General features: G+C 41.1%; 2 protein-coding genes and 1 pseudogene across 3 annotated transcripts; 2 read left to right on the forward strand and 1 right to left on the reverse strand.

The window, feature by feature from the left end:
• Positions 1–354: 354 nt before the first annotated feature.
• tceanc2 (transcription elongation factor A (SII) N-terminal and central domain containing 2) lies at positions 355–8962 on the reverse strand. 2 transcript variants are annotated; one of them, XM_088353524.1, is made up of 4 exons: positions 8736–8962; positions 8527–8668; positions 4929–5122; positions 355–688 (listed from the first exon to the last, which is right to left on the reverse strand). In XM_088353524.1, exons 1-4 carry the CDS (start codon positions 8832–8834, stop codon positions 500–502), a joined length of 624 nt encoding a protein of 207 aa, XP_088209650.1. In that variant the 5' UTR covers positions 8835–8962; the 3' UTR covers positions 355–499. The 2 variants fall into 2 exon arrangements, with proteins under 2 accessions (XP_088209650.1, XP_088209644.1); XM_088353518.1 differs by lacking the exons at positions 355–688; positions 4929–5122; positions 8736–8962 and adding an exon at positions 5130–6689.
• A 1746-nt stretch (positions 8963–10708) lies between these two features.
• Positions 10709–16558, forward strand: tmem59 (transmembrane protein 59). The gene is made up of 8 exons (XM_088327316.1): positions 10709–10944; positions 11081–11186; positions 11284–11378; positions 12754–12906; positions 13375–13420; positions 13495–13615; positions 15738–15855; positions 16033–16558. Exons 1-8 carry the CDS (start codon positions 10795–10797, stop codon positions 16192–16194), a joined length of 951 nt encoding a protein of 316 aa, XP_088183442.1. The 5' UTR covers positions 10709–10794; the 3' UTR covers positions 16195–16558.
• On the forward strand, positions 11657–11803 carry LOC148373618 (U2 spliceosomal RNA; annotated as a pseudogene).
• Positions 16559–16875: the final 317 nt, after the last annotated feature.

A 16875-nucleotide genomic window follows, 5' to 3' on the forward strand; every position in this document is an offset into this window, starting at 1 on the left:
TACGGCTCCGGTAAATATCTTTTTTTTTAATTATAAATTCTTCACTTTAAAGAGATATGGGTAAAATGCAGCTTGACTGTGTTTTAAGACAACACTTCCCTTTACACCCTTACCCTGCCACTTTTCATTTCTAATCTCACTTTTGTTTAAAGGGGACTTTAATGCCTTTACTTAGAATAAATGACCAATGATGATGATTAGCCCCTTTTTATGATTTTTATATTTTTCTATGTAAAAAAATGTTAATACTATGTAGAAAGAAAGAAACTATTGAAAACAAAACATACACATACATTTAAAGACGTTAGAAAACTTTGGTCACAATCCGTCGAAGGAACACCAAAATCTACACAATGAAAGTTGTGGATGTTTTAATTCCCATTGAAGCACAATGTAAAAAAAAGCACAATAATATTTAAAAGAAATACATAATCGAAGGCAACAGCATGCATATTTACACGACATTATAAAAAATGTAGGTGCATAAAAACATGCTTGGTCATCTTTTATGTTTGGACACTATTTGGGAAACTGAGGCATGGTCCTGCTTCAGCTGAGCTATGAGCTCGGGCCGCCGCCTGAGGGCAAATACCAGTGTTCGAACCGTCCTCCGGTACGAGCTGCTGACCAAACGGCCACTCTGGTGGAACACCTCCCTTTCCGTATTGTCCACTAACCCACAGTCTTCCTGTCAGTCATCAGTAGAGAGGGGACAAAAAAAAAGAAAAATGAACAGAACATTTGAGATTTGTGATTTTTTTTTTTTATATCCAAGGCGCACCAGACTATAAGGCACATGGAATTAAAAGTAAAGGCTAGGGCTGCACAAAAGTGCTCTTTGTGCTCATTGATTGATCCATCAAGTCATGTTTATTTGTGTAGTCCTTAATCACAAAAGTCTCAAAGGGCTATTCGGACAACAATTACACCATCCCCTGATCTAAAACCTACCTGATGGCATGTAAAACTTAAAAACCTCAGGATGAGTAAATGAAGAGGCCTTAGTTAGTATTTATGTTTATATTACTGATCACAATTTCATAACATTGGATGCGATGGGATTTCAACCATGATTGTGGCGTGGAATGCGTCTCTTAAGCGCTGCTGGGCAGCTCCCTGGCGCTTTTCTAAAAATGTTTACAGATTTAAAAAGATTGGGAGGGAAAATATATTGTTATTTTGATATGGTTTCTGTGGTAGGATAAAAATGAAACAAACACTTACTTTTGTTCTAGAGCTGCCCTAACTCGATTTGAGGGACCAAGCCTTAACAAATACGAATCTTGGTGCTTTATTCGTGAGAGCTTGGTAGGAGGGGGATTTTGGCTGACTCCGCCCCACATGCCACGCGCTCGCTTTTCAGTGCCGCCGCCGCCGCAGCAGAGCACGCTTTTTGGTGAGCATGTGTGCCACTGAGCGTGCATGTTGCGCGGATCATCCACAAAGAAAAAGAAACGAAGAACAAATGATGCGTGGAACAGTTTTTAAAAAAAGTCAGCGAGAAAAGCCCATCCCACACCTGAACGTAATGATTAACATTTTAGGCCCGACCCCAATTTGGGCCTTAGATCTTACCTCTAATATATGGTAAGGCATTAGGTCTCATTTCATCTATCGGTCGACCGGGTATCTGGCGGGTCAATTATCAGCCCTGATATTTGAGAATTTAATGGAAATCTGCATCAGCCTTATTATTTATTTGTCATGACGGTTATTATGCAGCTGGATTCTCTCCCTTGCTCTTCCTCCTACTTCTCCCGTCCTTCTCTCTCCTCCCTCCACCCCAAGACTTCTGATTGGATGAGGGACCTGGGGCCGAGCCACTGGAGCTGCAGCTCAGCTACCTTGTCTCACCATGCCCATGTACGAAATAGAAAAGCGTGTTTGCAATTAGATTGTTAAAGCTATGCAAGAGTGTGTCGGCTTCTCATGGGTGAGGAAGATAAGCAGGACATCCTCAGTCAGCCTTCGGGCATATTGATTCATAAACAACAAGCAAACATGAACACCGCTCTCATCCAACTTAACACAGCGGCAGCCATACACAATAAGAAAATGCTCTGCGTGCATGATGACGTCACACAATGGGGAACGTCTTACCGTAATATTACTAGTAAAATTGACAAATGTTAACAGAGATAGCTTAAAAGGTGTACTTAACTTGTTTTAGAGAGGCTTATTGAGATGGAGACGGATAAATTAGATCTTATCATAACATTAGCTGGTCAATCAAGCATGTGCGATTGTGATTGAGAGAGAGCATAAAAAACACGCTCAAGTGGGAGTGATAAACTCTGACCATCACATTAGTTTGACAATCTGTCTCTAAAACAGGAGATCCCACACTTTTCAATTAACCAGCTACGTTGAAGTTTCAGTAGACTTTGTTTTAGGTACCGCATTTTCCGCACTATAAGGCGCACCTAAAAGTGTTTATTTTTTTCAAAAGCTGACCATGCGCCTTATAATACAGTGCGCCTTATTAATGGATCAATATTAATTTGCAAAGTCTTGCAACTAACTTGCAGCCGCCGACTAGATTTTCCCCCGAACGCCAAGTAGTCCGCGGTGTATGCTGGGATTTATATACGTTTTATTGGCTAACCAATGTGTCAATCATCATTTGAATCGATCACTATTGGCTAAAGTTATTCGGAGGTCAAGGGGAGGATCCTTTTTATCATTTACAGGCTGGCATTGTCTTGAACGGCAAAACAAAGCCTGCAATTGGCCAAAAAAGACGTGTCAATCATCAGTTGAATCGATCACTATTGGCTAGTTATTCGGAGGTCAAGGGGCGGATTCTTTTTATCATTTACAGGCTGGCATTGGCTTAAACGGCAAAACAAAGCCTGCAAGTGGCCAAAAAAGACGTGTCAATCATCAGTTGAATCGATCACTATTGGCTAAAGTTATTCGGAGGTCAAGGGGCGGATTCTTTTTATCATTTACAGGCTGGCATTGGCTTAAACGGCAAAACAATGCCTGCAATTGGCCGAAAAAGATGAACGCGTATAGCACGTGGCTGACGGCATACAGAAAGCATTTTTTTACTATTTTGTATTTGTAAATATTTTATTCTCCTGGATTTACTAAACTCACGGATATAAGAGGACCACGGCTGCACATTATTATGAACACAACGACTTCAGTGAGCTACTCCGGCTATATATATTATCCCTGTATCTTGTTTCAGACTGAACTCGATGTTTCTGTGATAAGCGGTGCAGATAATGGATGGAATGGAGTGTCTATTTTTAAATTAAACTCAATTCCAAGTGTTTATTGTCATATATACAGTAAAGTTGCGAGCGAAAAAGAAAATAGAAACTAAGGAATGGTTGGCATTTCTTGAATCCCAAGACTTTAACCTTCCGAATGATGGAACGATGCATTTGAGTGACATCGTACGGACACCGCATCCGCACGTGTTCTCGACACGTATTTGCGTTTTTGCAAGCTTTGGGAATGTTAAGGGGGTAATAAGTTGGACTGAACTATCTGACTGTTTTGTCGACGTTCCCATTGTAGCGCCTTATAATCCGGTGCGTCTTATGTATGTCAAAAATAGGACCAAAAACTATTTTTTCGGGGTGCGCCCTATAACCTGGTGCGCCTTATAGTGCGGAAAATACGGTAAATTTATCATGTTGGTTGCATTAATATTTTTAATTTATTATTGTAAACAAATCTGGGAGCTATTCTGGGGTTAAGGTGCATGATTGGTTCTGTTAGTTATGTTTAAATTCTAATTTACTGTAAAAAGTTTAAGGGAGCTAACTTAAACAAGTTACTGCTAGGCCTAATTTTATTCCTTGCACTGTTAGTTTTTGGTTTAAGTGAATGGTTAATTGTGTTGATTATGTTGACATTCTAACTTATTTACTGTAAAAGTTTCAGGGAGCTATTAAAGTTTTATTTTCATTTATGACAAATATTATTTGTTTCTTTTTGCATTATTAAAAATGTCTTGAACCAATTTTTAAGCTTTTACAGCAAATGAATATCTGCTCCAAATATCGGTTATTGGCCTTCTCTCAATTCCAAGAATCGGCATCAGTCCTAAAAAACCAATATCGGTCGATCCCTAATTATTACACTATATTTAGTTACACCACCAAATTGTTGATGTTGTTATACGGCTGGGCAGCAAAAGTATTGTCAGACATTGAATTGGTCTGTGGTACAGGCGACTCGCAGAGTCTCAAGAAAGCGCTGAAGATTCTGAACTAAATTCTGAGAAAAGCATTGTGGGAAGTAATTCTGTGGTTCTGTACTGAAAGAAGAGAACTTCATTATAAAAAGCAGTTTGGTTGTGCTGAAAATTATAAACACATATTCAAAACATTTGTCACCTATGGTACTTAGTTTGAGGTGAAAAAAAAAAGGTAAAAAACATCTTACTCAAGGATATGTATGGTACCATGACTAAAAATTGTTTGATAATGAGATAAGACCAAATGCCTTTTCATGTGCTTAGTGGTTTGATTCCAGTGCTTTACCCGTCACAATCTAAGTCTGATTCCGCTTGGCCTTTTGGCTGAGAGTAAGTGTCCCGGCTCCTAGGCTTTGTAGCGTATTATGAACTGACCGATAACGGATAATGAATAATGAATAACGAAGATAGATCAATAACCCTTAAAAAACCTATGCAAACACCTGTTGGTTGGGAATTGGTGCTCTTTTTGTGACTATCCAAATTGATCCCCATTGCCACCAGCGGTAAAATGTATTAACTGATTTAAATTCCACAAGTATGGTGACGCATTACGTTTTGTCCGCACAAAAGGCGCAACGGCTTATGTGGGACATGTTGAAATTGTTGGCCAATTTGGGGTTTTGGGTGCGCCTTACAGTCCGGAAAATACTTTACTTTATCAGGAGAACCTTGTTTTTATTTAGATCCAGCCTGTTAAAGGAACTCTCACCTTGAGATCAAGGGCTTCGGCGAGAAGTCTTCTTGCGTTGTTCCGGAGGCTTTCAGACTGCCTGTCTGACCGCACTTCGATGGAAGGCTTATTAGAATTCTCCATCACGAATGTCCTCCATGCCGTGTACACCTGAGTGGCAGCTAAGCTCACCTCAGATTCCAGATGCTTCCGCAGTTTGTTGACAGTGTGACCTAAAGAAGACCGGGAAAAGATTACTCTTCTCATGCCCCTCCTCTAGATTAAGATCTACTTTATTGTCATTCTAGTACACGTGTATACAGAGCGAAATGTCGATACATCCGACCCGCAGTTTCCTTGAATGTACAGATATAAATATAAATAAAATGTTGTATTGAGTACTAATAACATACTAAATAATTATGGCTCTGTATAGTATTTTACAGTAGTGCAAAGAGTGCAAGAGGAGCAGCTAACCAGATGTGCAAAATGGGCAGTCAGGTAAACAAGTCAGGTAAACAGTAACAATAACACTGTAGTACAATAGTGCAGAGGGGAACAGATGTGCAAGGAGTGGCTAGCTATAAAGAACTGCCAGTAGTGCAAAAAAGTCAAACAAAACCAACAGATGTACAGATTAGCAGCAGTTTAGATTTACTATGTGTTTGATTGACCATTTAACAGTCTAATGGCCAGGGGGACAAGACTATTGTGGAACCTGGTGGTCCTGCACCACACACTGCAGTACCTCTTCCCAGAGGCTAGCAGAGTGAACAGTCCATGATGGGGGTGAGAGGGGTCCCTGATAATGTTCTTGGCTGGCAGCGCTTCTGGCCAATGTCCTGAATGGAGGGGAGAGAATCCCCGATGATTTTCTCTGCTGTCCTCGTCACCCTCCTCACACTACCCCAGTCGGAAGCGCTGCAGCCTCCACACCACACAGAGATACAGCTGGTCAGGATACTCTCTATGGTGCCCCTGTAGAATGTGATGAGGGAGGGTCGGGGCAGGTGGGCTCTCCTCATCCTCCGCAGGAAGTACAGGCGCTGCTGTGCCCTCTTCACCAGTGATGCAGTGTTCACGGACCAGGTGAGTTTGTTTGTGATGTGCACCCCTAGGAACTTGATGCTGCTGACAACCTCCACAACCTTGTTGTTGATGAGAAGTGGGGCATTTTTGGGCTGTTTTTTCCTGAAGTCGATAATGATCTCTTTAGTTTTGTCAACATTCAGGACCAGGCTGTTGTCCCTGCACCAGCCCACCAACTGCTCCACCTCCTCTCTGTAGGCCAGGTCGTTGTCGTCCCTGATGAGGCCCACCACTGTTGTGTCGTCCGCAAACTTCACGATGTGGTTTGTGGCTGACCTAGGGACGCAGTCGTGTGTCATCAGGGTGAACAGCAAGGGGCTCAGGACACACCCTTGGGGGGAGCCTGTGCTGAGGGTGATGACATCGGAGATGTTCTGACCAATCCGCACTGACAGGGGTCTGTCAGTGAGGAAGTCCAGCAGCCAGTTCCGCAGGGGGGTGTTGAAACCCAGGAGTCTCATTTTGTCTACCAGGTGTTGTGGGATGATGGTGTTGAATGCTGAACTGAAGTCCAGGAACAGCATCCGCACATGGGTGTTCTTCTCCTCTAGGTGTGTCAGGCTCAGGTGAAGCGCAGAGGAGATGGCATCCCCGGTGGAGCGGTTTGTCCGGTAGGCAAACTGAAAGGGGTCGAGTGAGGAGGGGAGACTGGAGGTGATGTGCTCTTTAACCAGTCTCTCAAAGCACTTCATTATGATGGGACTCTATCCCCTAAACCAAAAATAAATTATATTAAGCATTGTATTATTAGCCAAGCTACAAGTTGAAAACCCATAAGGGACCTATTTCTCAAACTAAAGACTCTTATGTACTTGTCCTCCTACTTGGTGGTGCTTCCCACTCTGCTTAGAGTCTGTTTTCGCTATTCTGGAAAGCAGTAGTAGACACTGTTGTAGTAGATTTCAGTTTTTAATTTCTCGCATGGAATAGCCTTCCTTTCTTACAACAATATTAGACCATCTAATTTCAAATGAAATTTCATTTTTTTCTGGCGTATCTGTAGAATTACAACCACAATTTGATGCTCCAAATACTCGACTAGCTGTAAGAAAAGTTGTTGGTTTTTTTTAGCATCTTTGGCCAGCTAAACTGTTTTCGACAGTTCTTAGATCATTGCACAAGGGTTTTCCAATCGTCCATTAACCTTAACCCAAAAACACAATGTATTATTAGAATACTGGACTGCTGTTTGTTGGAAATTGTCCAATAAACACCAATGCACACATCCGTCCATCCATTATCTGCACCGCTTATCCTCAGTAGGGTCACACGGGTGCTAGAGCCCATCCCAGCTGTCTTCAGGCAGTGAGATGGGGACACCCTTAACTGCTTGCCAGCCAGTCACAGGGCACACAGAGACGGACAACTCACTCGCCTATCCACACCTAGGGAAAATTTGGACCAGCCAATTAATCTGACATGCATGTTTTTGGAATGTGGGAGGAAATCGGAGTGCCTAAAGGAAACCCACGCAGGCACAGGGAGAACATGCAAACTCCAAACAGGGAGGCTGCAGTAGCTGGACTTGAAACCTGAAACTCTGCACTGTGGGGCTGAGCGCTGACCGGCCAGCCGCCGTGCCGCCAATCAATCTACACACATTGCATTCAAAACAGACATTTGCATGTAAAATGGTCATTAACAATTTCAGGGTGGTATTTCTGAGTAGTTTCATGATAGCATCAGTGGGAAAAAACTGTTTATCCTTAAAAAAATAAGATTTCTAAGGGACATGAAACTTTTGAAAGGTAGTCCACAAAGAGGTTAGGTGATTATTTTCAGAAGTAAATAATCACACTCAAATATATGAATAATCACAAGGTGCATTCGGCAGCACGGCGGCTGAGTGGTTAGCACATCCGTGGCATTGTTCTGAGGTCACGGGATCAATTCCAGCTACCAGCCTTCCTGTGCTGAGTTTAAATGTTCTCCCCGTGCTTGCGTGAGTTTCCTTCCTCCTGACACTACAGTTTCTTCCCACGTTCCAAAAACATGCATGTCAGGTTAATTAGCCGGTCCAAATTGTCCCTGGGTGTGTATGAGCGAGTGAGTTGTCCGTCCCTGTGTGCCCTGCGACTGACTGGCAACCAGTTCAGGGTGTTCCCTGCCCGAGGACACCTTGGATGGGCTCCAGCACCCCAGCGACCCTACTGAGGATAAGCGGTTCAGATAATGGATGGATGAGGTGCATTCATTCAGACCAAATAAGTGAATGAGCTATAAATGCCCCAAAAAAGTTATAAATCAATCATACAAATAGGACTAAATGCAATGTCACATTTCAGTATTACAACACAAGATGTGGAAGGTCTTTAATTAAGGGGCCATATTGCCAATGACTTACCTGTTAAAGACTATCTAATTAAAAACAGTTGAGTTAGTCATTGTAAATATCCAAATTTGTATCATCCTTATCAATATATGAGTTTTTGTAAAATAAACAAGCAAAGAAAAGCGTGCGTTTCACCATAAGCATTCAGTCATGCAACAGTATTTGCTAGTGTCTTAACTCGAAAGTTTCCATACTTATGTGATTTGGTTTTAATACCTATTTTTGTAGATTTAAGCACCTCCTTGGATGGCATTTTCTTGCTCAGGTCGGTTAAAGCACTCAGCATGTTGTCCTTGCTCTGTCCTGGAAGCTCTAGTATAGATTTATAGCGCATTATATCCTCAATGACGACCACTCTCTGAAAATGAAAAGGTAAATTCAGTTGGTTGCTGGTTATTGTGTTGCATTGTGGAGAGCAAACTCACTCGTAACGATTCTATGGAGACTTGTCTGTAAATCTTCTCAGGGTTCCTCGACGTTTTTGGCGCCTCTACTTTACGTAAACTCACCACAAACTTGTCCATTTTAAAATTAGCTTGTGGAAATGTTAACACGAGAAATCATTCGGAGAATACATGAAATAGCTAAAGCTAGATGTGGCTAACAGTGCGGGATAGTGACGTGTCTTTCGCGAATGAAATGGCTCTACTAACTGGCTCTCGGAAGTAATCGATGTGAACCGGCTCCCCGCCAATCAGGAGCCGGTTCCCTTTGAGACACCTTTCCCCCCTCTTGTGATTTATCAATATGTCAAACTTCACTCATTAAAAAAAAAAAGAAGACTGATTTAGATATTAAGCAAACATGAGTGAACTATTCTATAATCGGTTAGAGCAAAAGCATCATTAAATGTGAATGTATGTCAAGTCAAATCATGTCTATTTGTATAGCCTTCAATCACAAGGAGTCTCAAAGGGCTGAACAGACCACAGATTCCTGCAAACCACATACTATTATTACACCGCCCCCTGATCTAATACCTACATGAGGACAAGGGAAAACTCAAAAACCTCAAGATGAGGAAAATGAAGAAATCTTGAGAAGGGACTGCTTATGAGGTAATCCTCCTTCCAGGATGACCAGGATGCAACAGATATCTCCTTTTTTTCCTTAGCTTTTTTGTGTGTTTTTTTTCTTCTTTTTCTCTTTTTCTCTTTATCCTTTTTCTTTTATTTTGCTCCATTTGTTTCTATTTCCCTGGGTTTCTCCTTCATTTTTTTCATTTTTCTTTTTCTATATTTGATTTTTTTTTTCTTCTTTTGTTTCTTTTCCCCTCCTTTGTAGAAGCCATTGTGTATATACAATTACATAATCATCATTAATCACGATTCACAGATACCTTTACCCCATGGGTCGTCGGGGTACCAATGAGATGCAACTCTGGACAGCCTTCTCCCCTGCTGACGGTCCCCGGCCTGTTTTTGGGTCGTGGCAAAGTTGGCACCAGTCCATTCCTTAATGTTGTCGGACCAGTTATGTTTTGGTCTTTTTCTCCTGACCCCTTGGACTGTGCCCTGGAGAATTATCTTGACCATGCCTGATGGTCTTGTGAATGTCCATACCACTGACGTTTCCGTCTGCGCACAGTTGACAACAGTTCTTCGTAGGGTCCAATGTACCCTCTGATGATGTTACGCACCGTTTTGTTTGGCATATCGGCTATGTAGCTGATGCCTAGAAGTTTCCTGTAGCATCGTATCGCCATGGCCCTGGTTTTCTTTTTCAGTTTTACTGTGAGAGCCCATGTCTCGCAAGTGTTGAGGAAAATGGAAGTAACTAACACCTGTATGAATCTCATGTTTGATTTCACTGCTATGTTCTTGTCCCTCCAAATGGGTTAAAGTCTGGCAAGTGCAGGTGTGGTCTGAGCTGTCCAGGCCATGATTTTTGGTTCTGACCCCTCTTCTGATATAAAAGCTCCAAGGTGTTTAAATTTGGTGACAAGTTTTAGCTCTCTGTGATTGATGGTGATGTTTGTGGTGATACCTTCTGGATTGTTGGTTATTACTTTTGTTTTTTGTGTGCTGATTCCCATCCCATCCTGTGTTGATGCTTTGTTCAGGCAATTGACCAGATCTCTGAGTTTCTATTCGTCTATTCTATAGTTATGTTGCATTTAAGGATTATCGGATATTTAAAAATAAATCCCTCAGATTGGACTCAAAACTTTCCAGTCAGACGTGATGGGCGTAAATAATTTTCATCTCAGTAGTTTCCATAACGTTTAATTCTCAGTATGGGATTTATATTGTGAGCAAAAAAAATATTGTACTTGCTTACGGGTATATTTGATTCATTGTTCTGTTCCTGTCTGTCGGGAATTTACGAAATCATGAGAATTCCAGAAGTTCTAAACGCATCGTAATATGTCGGTCTGTTGAGGGCAAAGAGCGCATGTTCTCGCGAGAAAGTAATCAGATCAAGGGGAAGAGGAAGCGACCTTGTTGTGTTTGTTTTTCTTGTGTTTTGTTATGTGAACACAAAATGGGGTCTTCGTCCGCGTTCTTGTGCTTTTTGGCACTCTGTTGGACTTTGGTGGCGGCTTCATCCGACGTGTTTGATAGCGTTTTGGGAAGCACGGTGTCTTGCCATCACTCGTGTGAAATGACATATACTTTACACACGTACCCGCGGGTGAGCCCTAAGCAGTAGCTTAAAAACTTTGCTAATTTTAGTTGAGTGGTTTTATCTACTTTTCAAGTGCCGTCATGTCAGGAAAGTGCTTGCTTAAGATATCTTCAAATAGTAATTTGTTGTTTGTGTGCCGTAGGAAGAGGAACTCTACGCCTGTCAACGGGGCTGTCGATTATTCTCTATTTGCCAGTTTGTTCGTGACGGCAAAGATTTAAATCGCACCATAGTCGACTGTCAGTCAAGTAAGATAAACATGGGCGCTTTTTGCTGTTCTTTCACATAGTACCGTTATTTTATTTGATGTTTTTTTCTGTTAAACATAAAAAATATATTTTATAGCCTGCCAAGAAGCCTACAGCCTGGTCAACGAGCGGTATGCATGCAATCTCGGCTGCCGTAATCAGCTTCCCTTTGCAGAGCAACGCTATGAACAGGTATTGGTGTGTGAGTGTGTGTGTTAATGGCTAAGTGTGAAGCACGTTGTAAAGCGCTTTGGGAGGTCATTTACTTGAAAAGCGCTATATAAATGCAGACAATTGACCATTTTAAACATGATACAGCATCTGCACAAAAGTCGTCATGTTTATTTGTATAGCCCTTAATCACAAAGGGTCTCAAAGAGCTGTTCTTCTATTCATAATCAATATTGTTCATTGCCCACCTATGTAAAAAAAACTCGGGATTTTTCGCTCCCCTTCACTGGAGCCACTTTTTACCTACGTGAAAGTCCAACTGCACTGTTAACGGATAATGGATATTGCAGTACCTCCAGGAACGCTGGGGATGGAATAAGAGCTTGCTCTGTCCACTCCACGCATCGGCCCGGTATTGCAGTACCTCCGGGAACGGTGCATTCGCAATGATCGCAACAAGGCTTTAGGGCTAGGACCTTAGCTTAGCCTTTTGGCTGAGAGTAAGTGTCCCGGCTCCTAGGCTTTGTAGCATATAATGAACTGACCGATAACGGATAATGGATAATGAATAACGAAGATAGATCAATAACCCTTAAAAACCCCATACAATAAAAAAACACAATTAAATCAATATTGATATTTCAGCCAAATGCAATAATTAAAGATGGTGAGTACTATACTGGTAAACAGTGTTCAATTGGGGCAAAAAACAAAATGCAGTACCACTGATCAATGAACGAGCAAATATTTGGCTCATAGTTCTAGAACAGGGGTTACCAACTTTTTGAAACTGAGAGCTACTTTTTATTACTGTATGGCACAAGTGGGTACAGATTTCTTATGCATTTCTAAGACAACAACTTATGTAATTACTATATTGTTACTCTGTTATTGCCAGGTTATACTTATTATAAGTTCAGTTAATAGACTGTCAATCGCTTAAACCTTATACCAGTTAAAATCAAATTTCCTGGAAAATCACATCGACCCATCACTGGTGAACTATTTTCAGAACCTGTCGGTGAGTTACTCGGGTGTTCTTGTGTGCTACCTGGTGCCCACGGACACCACGTTCAGGGGGTGGTGTAATAATAGTCTGTGGTTTTTAGCACAATCAATTAACCACTGAGACTTGTCATGCCACAAAACAGGTAAAGCATGTTTTTTCCTTTCAATTTGTCAGCTCTGTTGTTAATGAGTAGTGTTGCTTGCCAGCTGACGAAGATCATTCAGTCCATACAAGAAATTAATGTCAGTCTACGGTTGCGAGTTTGAAGTGCTAGGAACAAAATCAGAGAAGAAGAGCTGATTGAACTTCACTCAATCTGGCCTTACCTCATGAAACGATGAATTTGAAAGCTGTCATTTCTGATACTCTCATTCTTATTACATGTAGCTTGAAGCGATGGTGCCAAGGATGCATCTGCTTTACCCAATGATATTTGTGAGAGGCTTCATGGAGGACATGATGAGTCAGGCGCACAGCTTCATCACATCCACATGGACCTTTTATCTCCAGGTTGACGACGGCAAAATAGTCGTTTTGCAGGTGTGTGATTCTGTTATGAACAATACCCACAACAAAATAAGGTGGGACTGCTTGTAAACAGCGTTACTCTAGGGTAGAGGTAAGATCTTAAGATCGAATCCAACCTGAGGCTAAACCGAAAATCGTGTCACATCGGGCTTGAAATGTCAATTGAACTACTGTTTTATACCGATATCAACAATATTTGGTATGATAAATTCTTGGATCTGTTGATTAATATGGAATGTTGGAGAGTTAATCCAATGATACAATGTAAAAAGAGCAATAGTCCATAACAGCAGGTTTGTGAAAATGTAAGTCATTTATTCACAACCTAAATTTTATGTAGGACTTCTTTTGTATGAACACTACAATATTGGCGATGTGGATCTATGTAATCCGATACTTGGCCAATATGAAACCTAAATCTGATATCATCATTAAGACCTGAACAATACATTGTCCTAATTCAATTTGTTTTCCTTTCAGTTCGAAACGGAGAACGATGAAGAGAACCAGGAAGTCCAGCAGACATGTAAGATTATGTGCACTGAAAAAAACAGAAGCTTGGACTTGTATGTGATGTCCTTTTATCTGGATGTCTTTCAGTCTCTGATGTGAAAAACCCTGTTTTCAAAGACTATCAGCGTACACTCATCCAAGAGAGGGACCGTGACATGAGCTCGGAACACAGCCTTAATGATTACAGCTTTTTCAGATGCTTTTCAAGGTAAATTGGCACATCTCAATACAAATCAAACGGTTTTAACACGTATCGTGTGTCGTTTTTAATGTTTGTTCTTCTAACTGCATGCATTTAATTTTCAATACGCTTGTCCAGACACCATCTAGAATAACAACTTTTTTTAATCGCAAAACATACACATATTGTCATACTCGTTTTGGCTTGAATGTTACTTAAATCTTACTGAGGAGATTCAGACTCCGTTTTGTTCAACTGTCCGTCGTTCTTTTTAACTGTTCGTGTGTAACCAAGCTATGGATACGCAGGTATTCTTTTTATTCGCTGTATCCAGGCTAAAATGCTCACAAACGTTAGTTTTGGTATATGTACATAATGTTGATGGCACTATATCCGTACGTTTGTTACCACTCGAGACAGATGCTATTGCGCATGAGCAATCTTGGCAGAGATTATATTTGTGTAGAGATGCCTCACTCTGTTGGAAAAATATGTCTGGCAACAATGGAATTTATTGTCGACTAGTCGTTACCGATTATTGTCAACGTTGACTAATCCTTGACTGTTCCTGGCTGATTCCGAGGAAACCGTGAGAAGGTTGGAAATGGAGTTTGGAAGAGTGTGTGATAGGCGTAAGTCATGTGTGAATATTGGGAAGAGTAAGTTGATGAAGTTTTTACGTGATGGAGTGGGCATGGCGTTGGAAATAAGGTTGCATGAAGTTGAAAGCTTTAGGTACTTGGGTTGTGATGTGGCTGCAGTTGGTGGAATGAAGTGCGAGGTATTGCACAGAGTCAATCAAGGAAGGTTTTTGGTGCTCTGAGGAGAGTGATGCGCAACAAGAGTGTAAGTATGGATGTTAAGAGGGGACTGTATGAGTGTGATTGTGCCGACTGTGTTTTGTGGTGCAGAGACTTGGAGCTTAAATGTTTTTGAGATGAAGTCTTTGAAGAGTGTGTTAGGAGTGACAAGATTGGATAGATTGAAAAATTGTGAAAGACAGAACTGGAGTCGTAGTGGAACTGAGCAAGCGTGTGGATAAGAGAGTACTCGGTTGGTTTGGACACATGGAGAGGATTGATGAAGAGCAAATGTTGAAGAGGATCTACAGAACAGAAGTTGATGGAAGGAGAACAGGAGGAAGGCAGCGATTGACATGGATGGATGGTGTTATGAGTGCACTACTGGAAAGAGGTCTAAATATAGTGGAAGTTAGAGCTCTTGTTGGGGATAGGAATGAGTGGAGAGGTGTTGAGAAAGGATAGTGGGATGTTTGGACCTGTTCTAAGGAATGGGCAGGGCACCTGTATGATGCGGCAAGGGTAAACCAGTGAAAGCTGTCGGGCCCTGCTGTTGAACAGAAGTGTGTGTTGTGTCACCCTGACCCAGGTGACATGGCCGCTTTCTTGTGTCCCATTTCATCTGGAGGGACGAAAGCATGACCAACTTGGGTGCCTAACTTGTTTGGGTGTTTGGGAATATGGGTTGGCCATGTTCCAAAAAGTTGTGTGTGTTTTTTTTTTTATACTTTTTACCTTTTTTATTTTCTTTGGTTTTTGTGTATGTGTTAGTCTTGCTGTCAGTCACCCCTCTCAAGGGATATGACCAGGGTAGATAGATAGACTAATCCTTGCTGCCCTAAATGAACACTATGAAATTCAGGGATGCCCCCCTTGACCTGTAATTATCTATTATGATGGCATAGCAGTACCTTTGTCACAATGAAATTCCTTAATTCACTAAGACATTCAACATAATCTCACTGAAAGTGATTTTGTGCAGATGAGCCTCCTTTAGCTGCCTTTCGTCAGTTTATTTGAAACTTATGTTCCTCCATCATACTTTTCTATACCAACGCCTGGGACATTGGAAAGGGAGAAAGGGGGATCCTTTTATTGATTTGTTTCGGCGAATGTTTTCATTCAGCACCTCGAGTTCCATTAAATTGTGTGAAAAGTGCTTTGCAAATTGATTTCATTTTGAAAACTATCATAAAGGTTACATGACAAGATATGTCGGCATGTCATCTCATACATTTCCTCTAGGAGGAAGCACAAATTTCTCACTAATCTTTTACAAAAAGAAAATTAAAATAAAGTATTTTCTTAACAGAATCAATACTGAGCACACTGAAACATTTTCTCCACAGAAACCTTTGGCTGCCGGGGTGGATGCTCACCACCACCCTGGTCCTGTCCGTGCTGGTCCTTGTCTGGATCTGCTGTGCCACCATGGCCACTGCCGTGGATCAGTATGTGCCATCTGAGGTCAGTTGATGTAGTTGGTCACAAACCAGAAATTCAAGCTGGTCTCAACATAACTTGACATTTTGTCGCCAGCAGTTAAAAATATAATTGCAGTTGACAAAAAAGTCCATAGAAGGGAATGAGTAAAGGTAGGAATTTGAAATACTAGTGATTTAGAGAACTGTTTTTCTTTTTCAGAAATTGAGCATCTACGGTGACAGTGATTTCTTCACAGAGAAGAAGCTCATTCCGTATCCTGCATCCTCCCTGCTCGTCATCACCTCCAAAAACCTAGGGGAAGATTATGAGGAAGCAGGGCCTCTTCCTTCCAAAGTACACATTGGCCAGTCAGACATTTAACTTTTTTTTTTAAATTAAGTTTGGCAAGTATAACATTTGATTCTGCTCGTACTTGTGTTATGAGGCAAATTACATTTGATTTTTTTTTTTTCTAGTCGATTTAATATGCTCCTTTCAATGTGCTTCCAGTGGTTGTATTGTGCTGTGGTGCTTGAACAAAAATAGATTGACACTATCCTACCATTCTAATTTTTTGTCTGCCATTGGTGGCTGTTATTTTATTAAACGGTGTAATTTCTTTTGTCGGTTCAGTCTTTCGATACTTTTGTCAATTGACTTATGCAAATGAGGAAGCAGACGTCCCAGCTTTTTGTTCTTGTGCTGTAATCTGTTGTTAGATGTCAATAAAATTGTTTGAATTGAATTCGACGGTATTTCTTTATGCTCAAATTGTTGCCTATGAAAAAATATCTATTGATTTCAACGAATGTAAATACTACTGTTACTACCATTAACTTTACCAGTTCTATTTACCCTATGTCACAATTTGGCATTGCAATCTAGGACAAGGGACTACTTTGTTCGACCGTCCTCTAGTTAGTAACTAAGGTGTGTGTACTCAATACTTTACTTATTTCTGGACAGATATAAAAACAGAAGTTGATTAAAAAACGGATTAACTTTACCTGTTCTATTTCGTCCCTACCGACCGCCACAGGCTGCTTAGGGATTACCTGCCGC

This window comes from Urocampus carinirostris, chromosome 1, assembly GCF_059441175.1.
Source record: "Urocampus carinirostris isolate Australia breed hairy pipefish chromosome 1, RoL_Ucar_1.0, whole genome shotgun sequence".
In the NCBI taxonomy this organism is placed as follows: Eukaryota; Metazoa; Chordata; class Actinopteri; order Syngnathiformes; family Syngnathidae; genus Urocampus; species Urocampus carinirostris.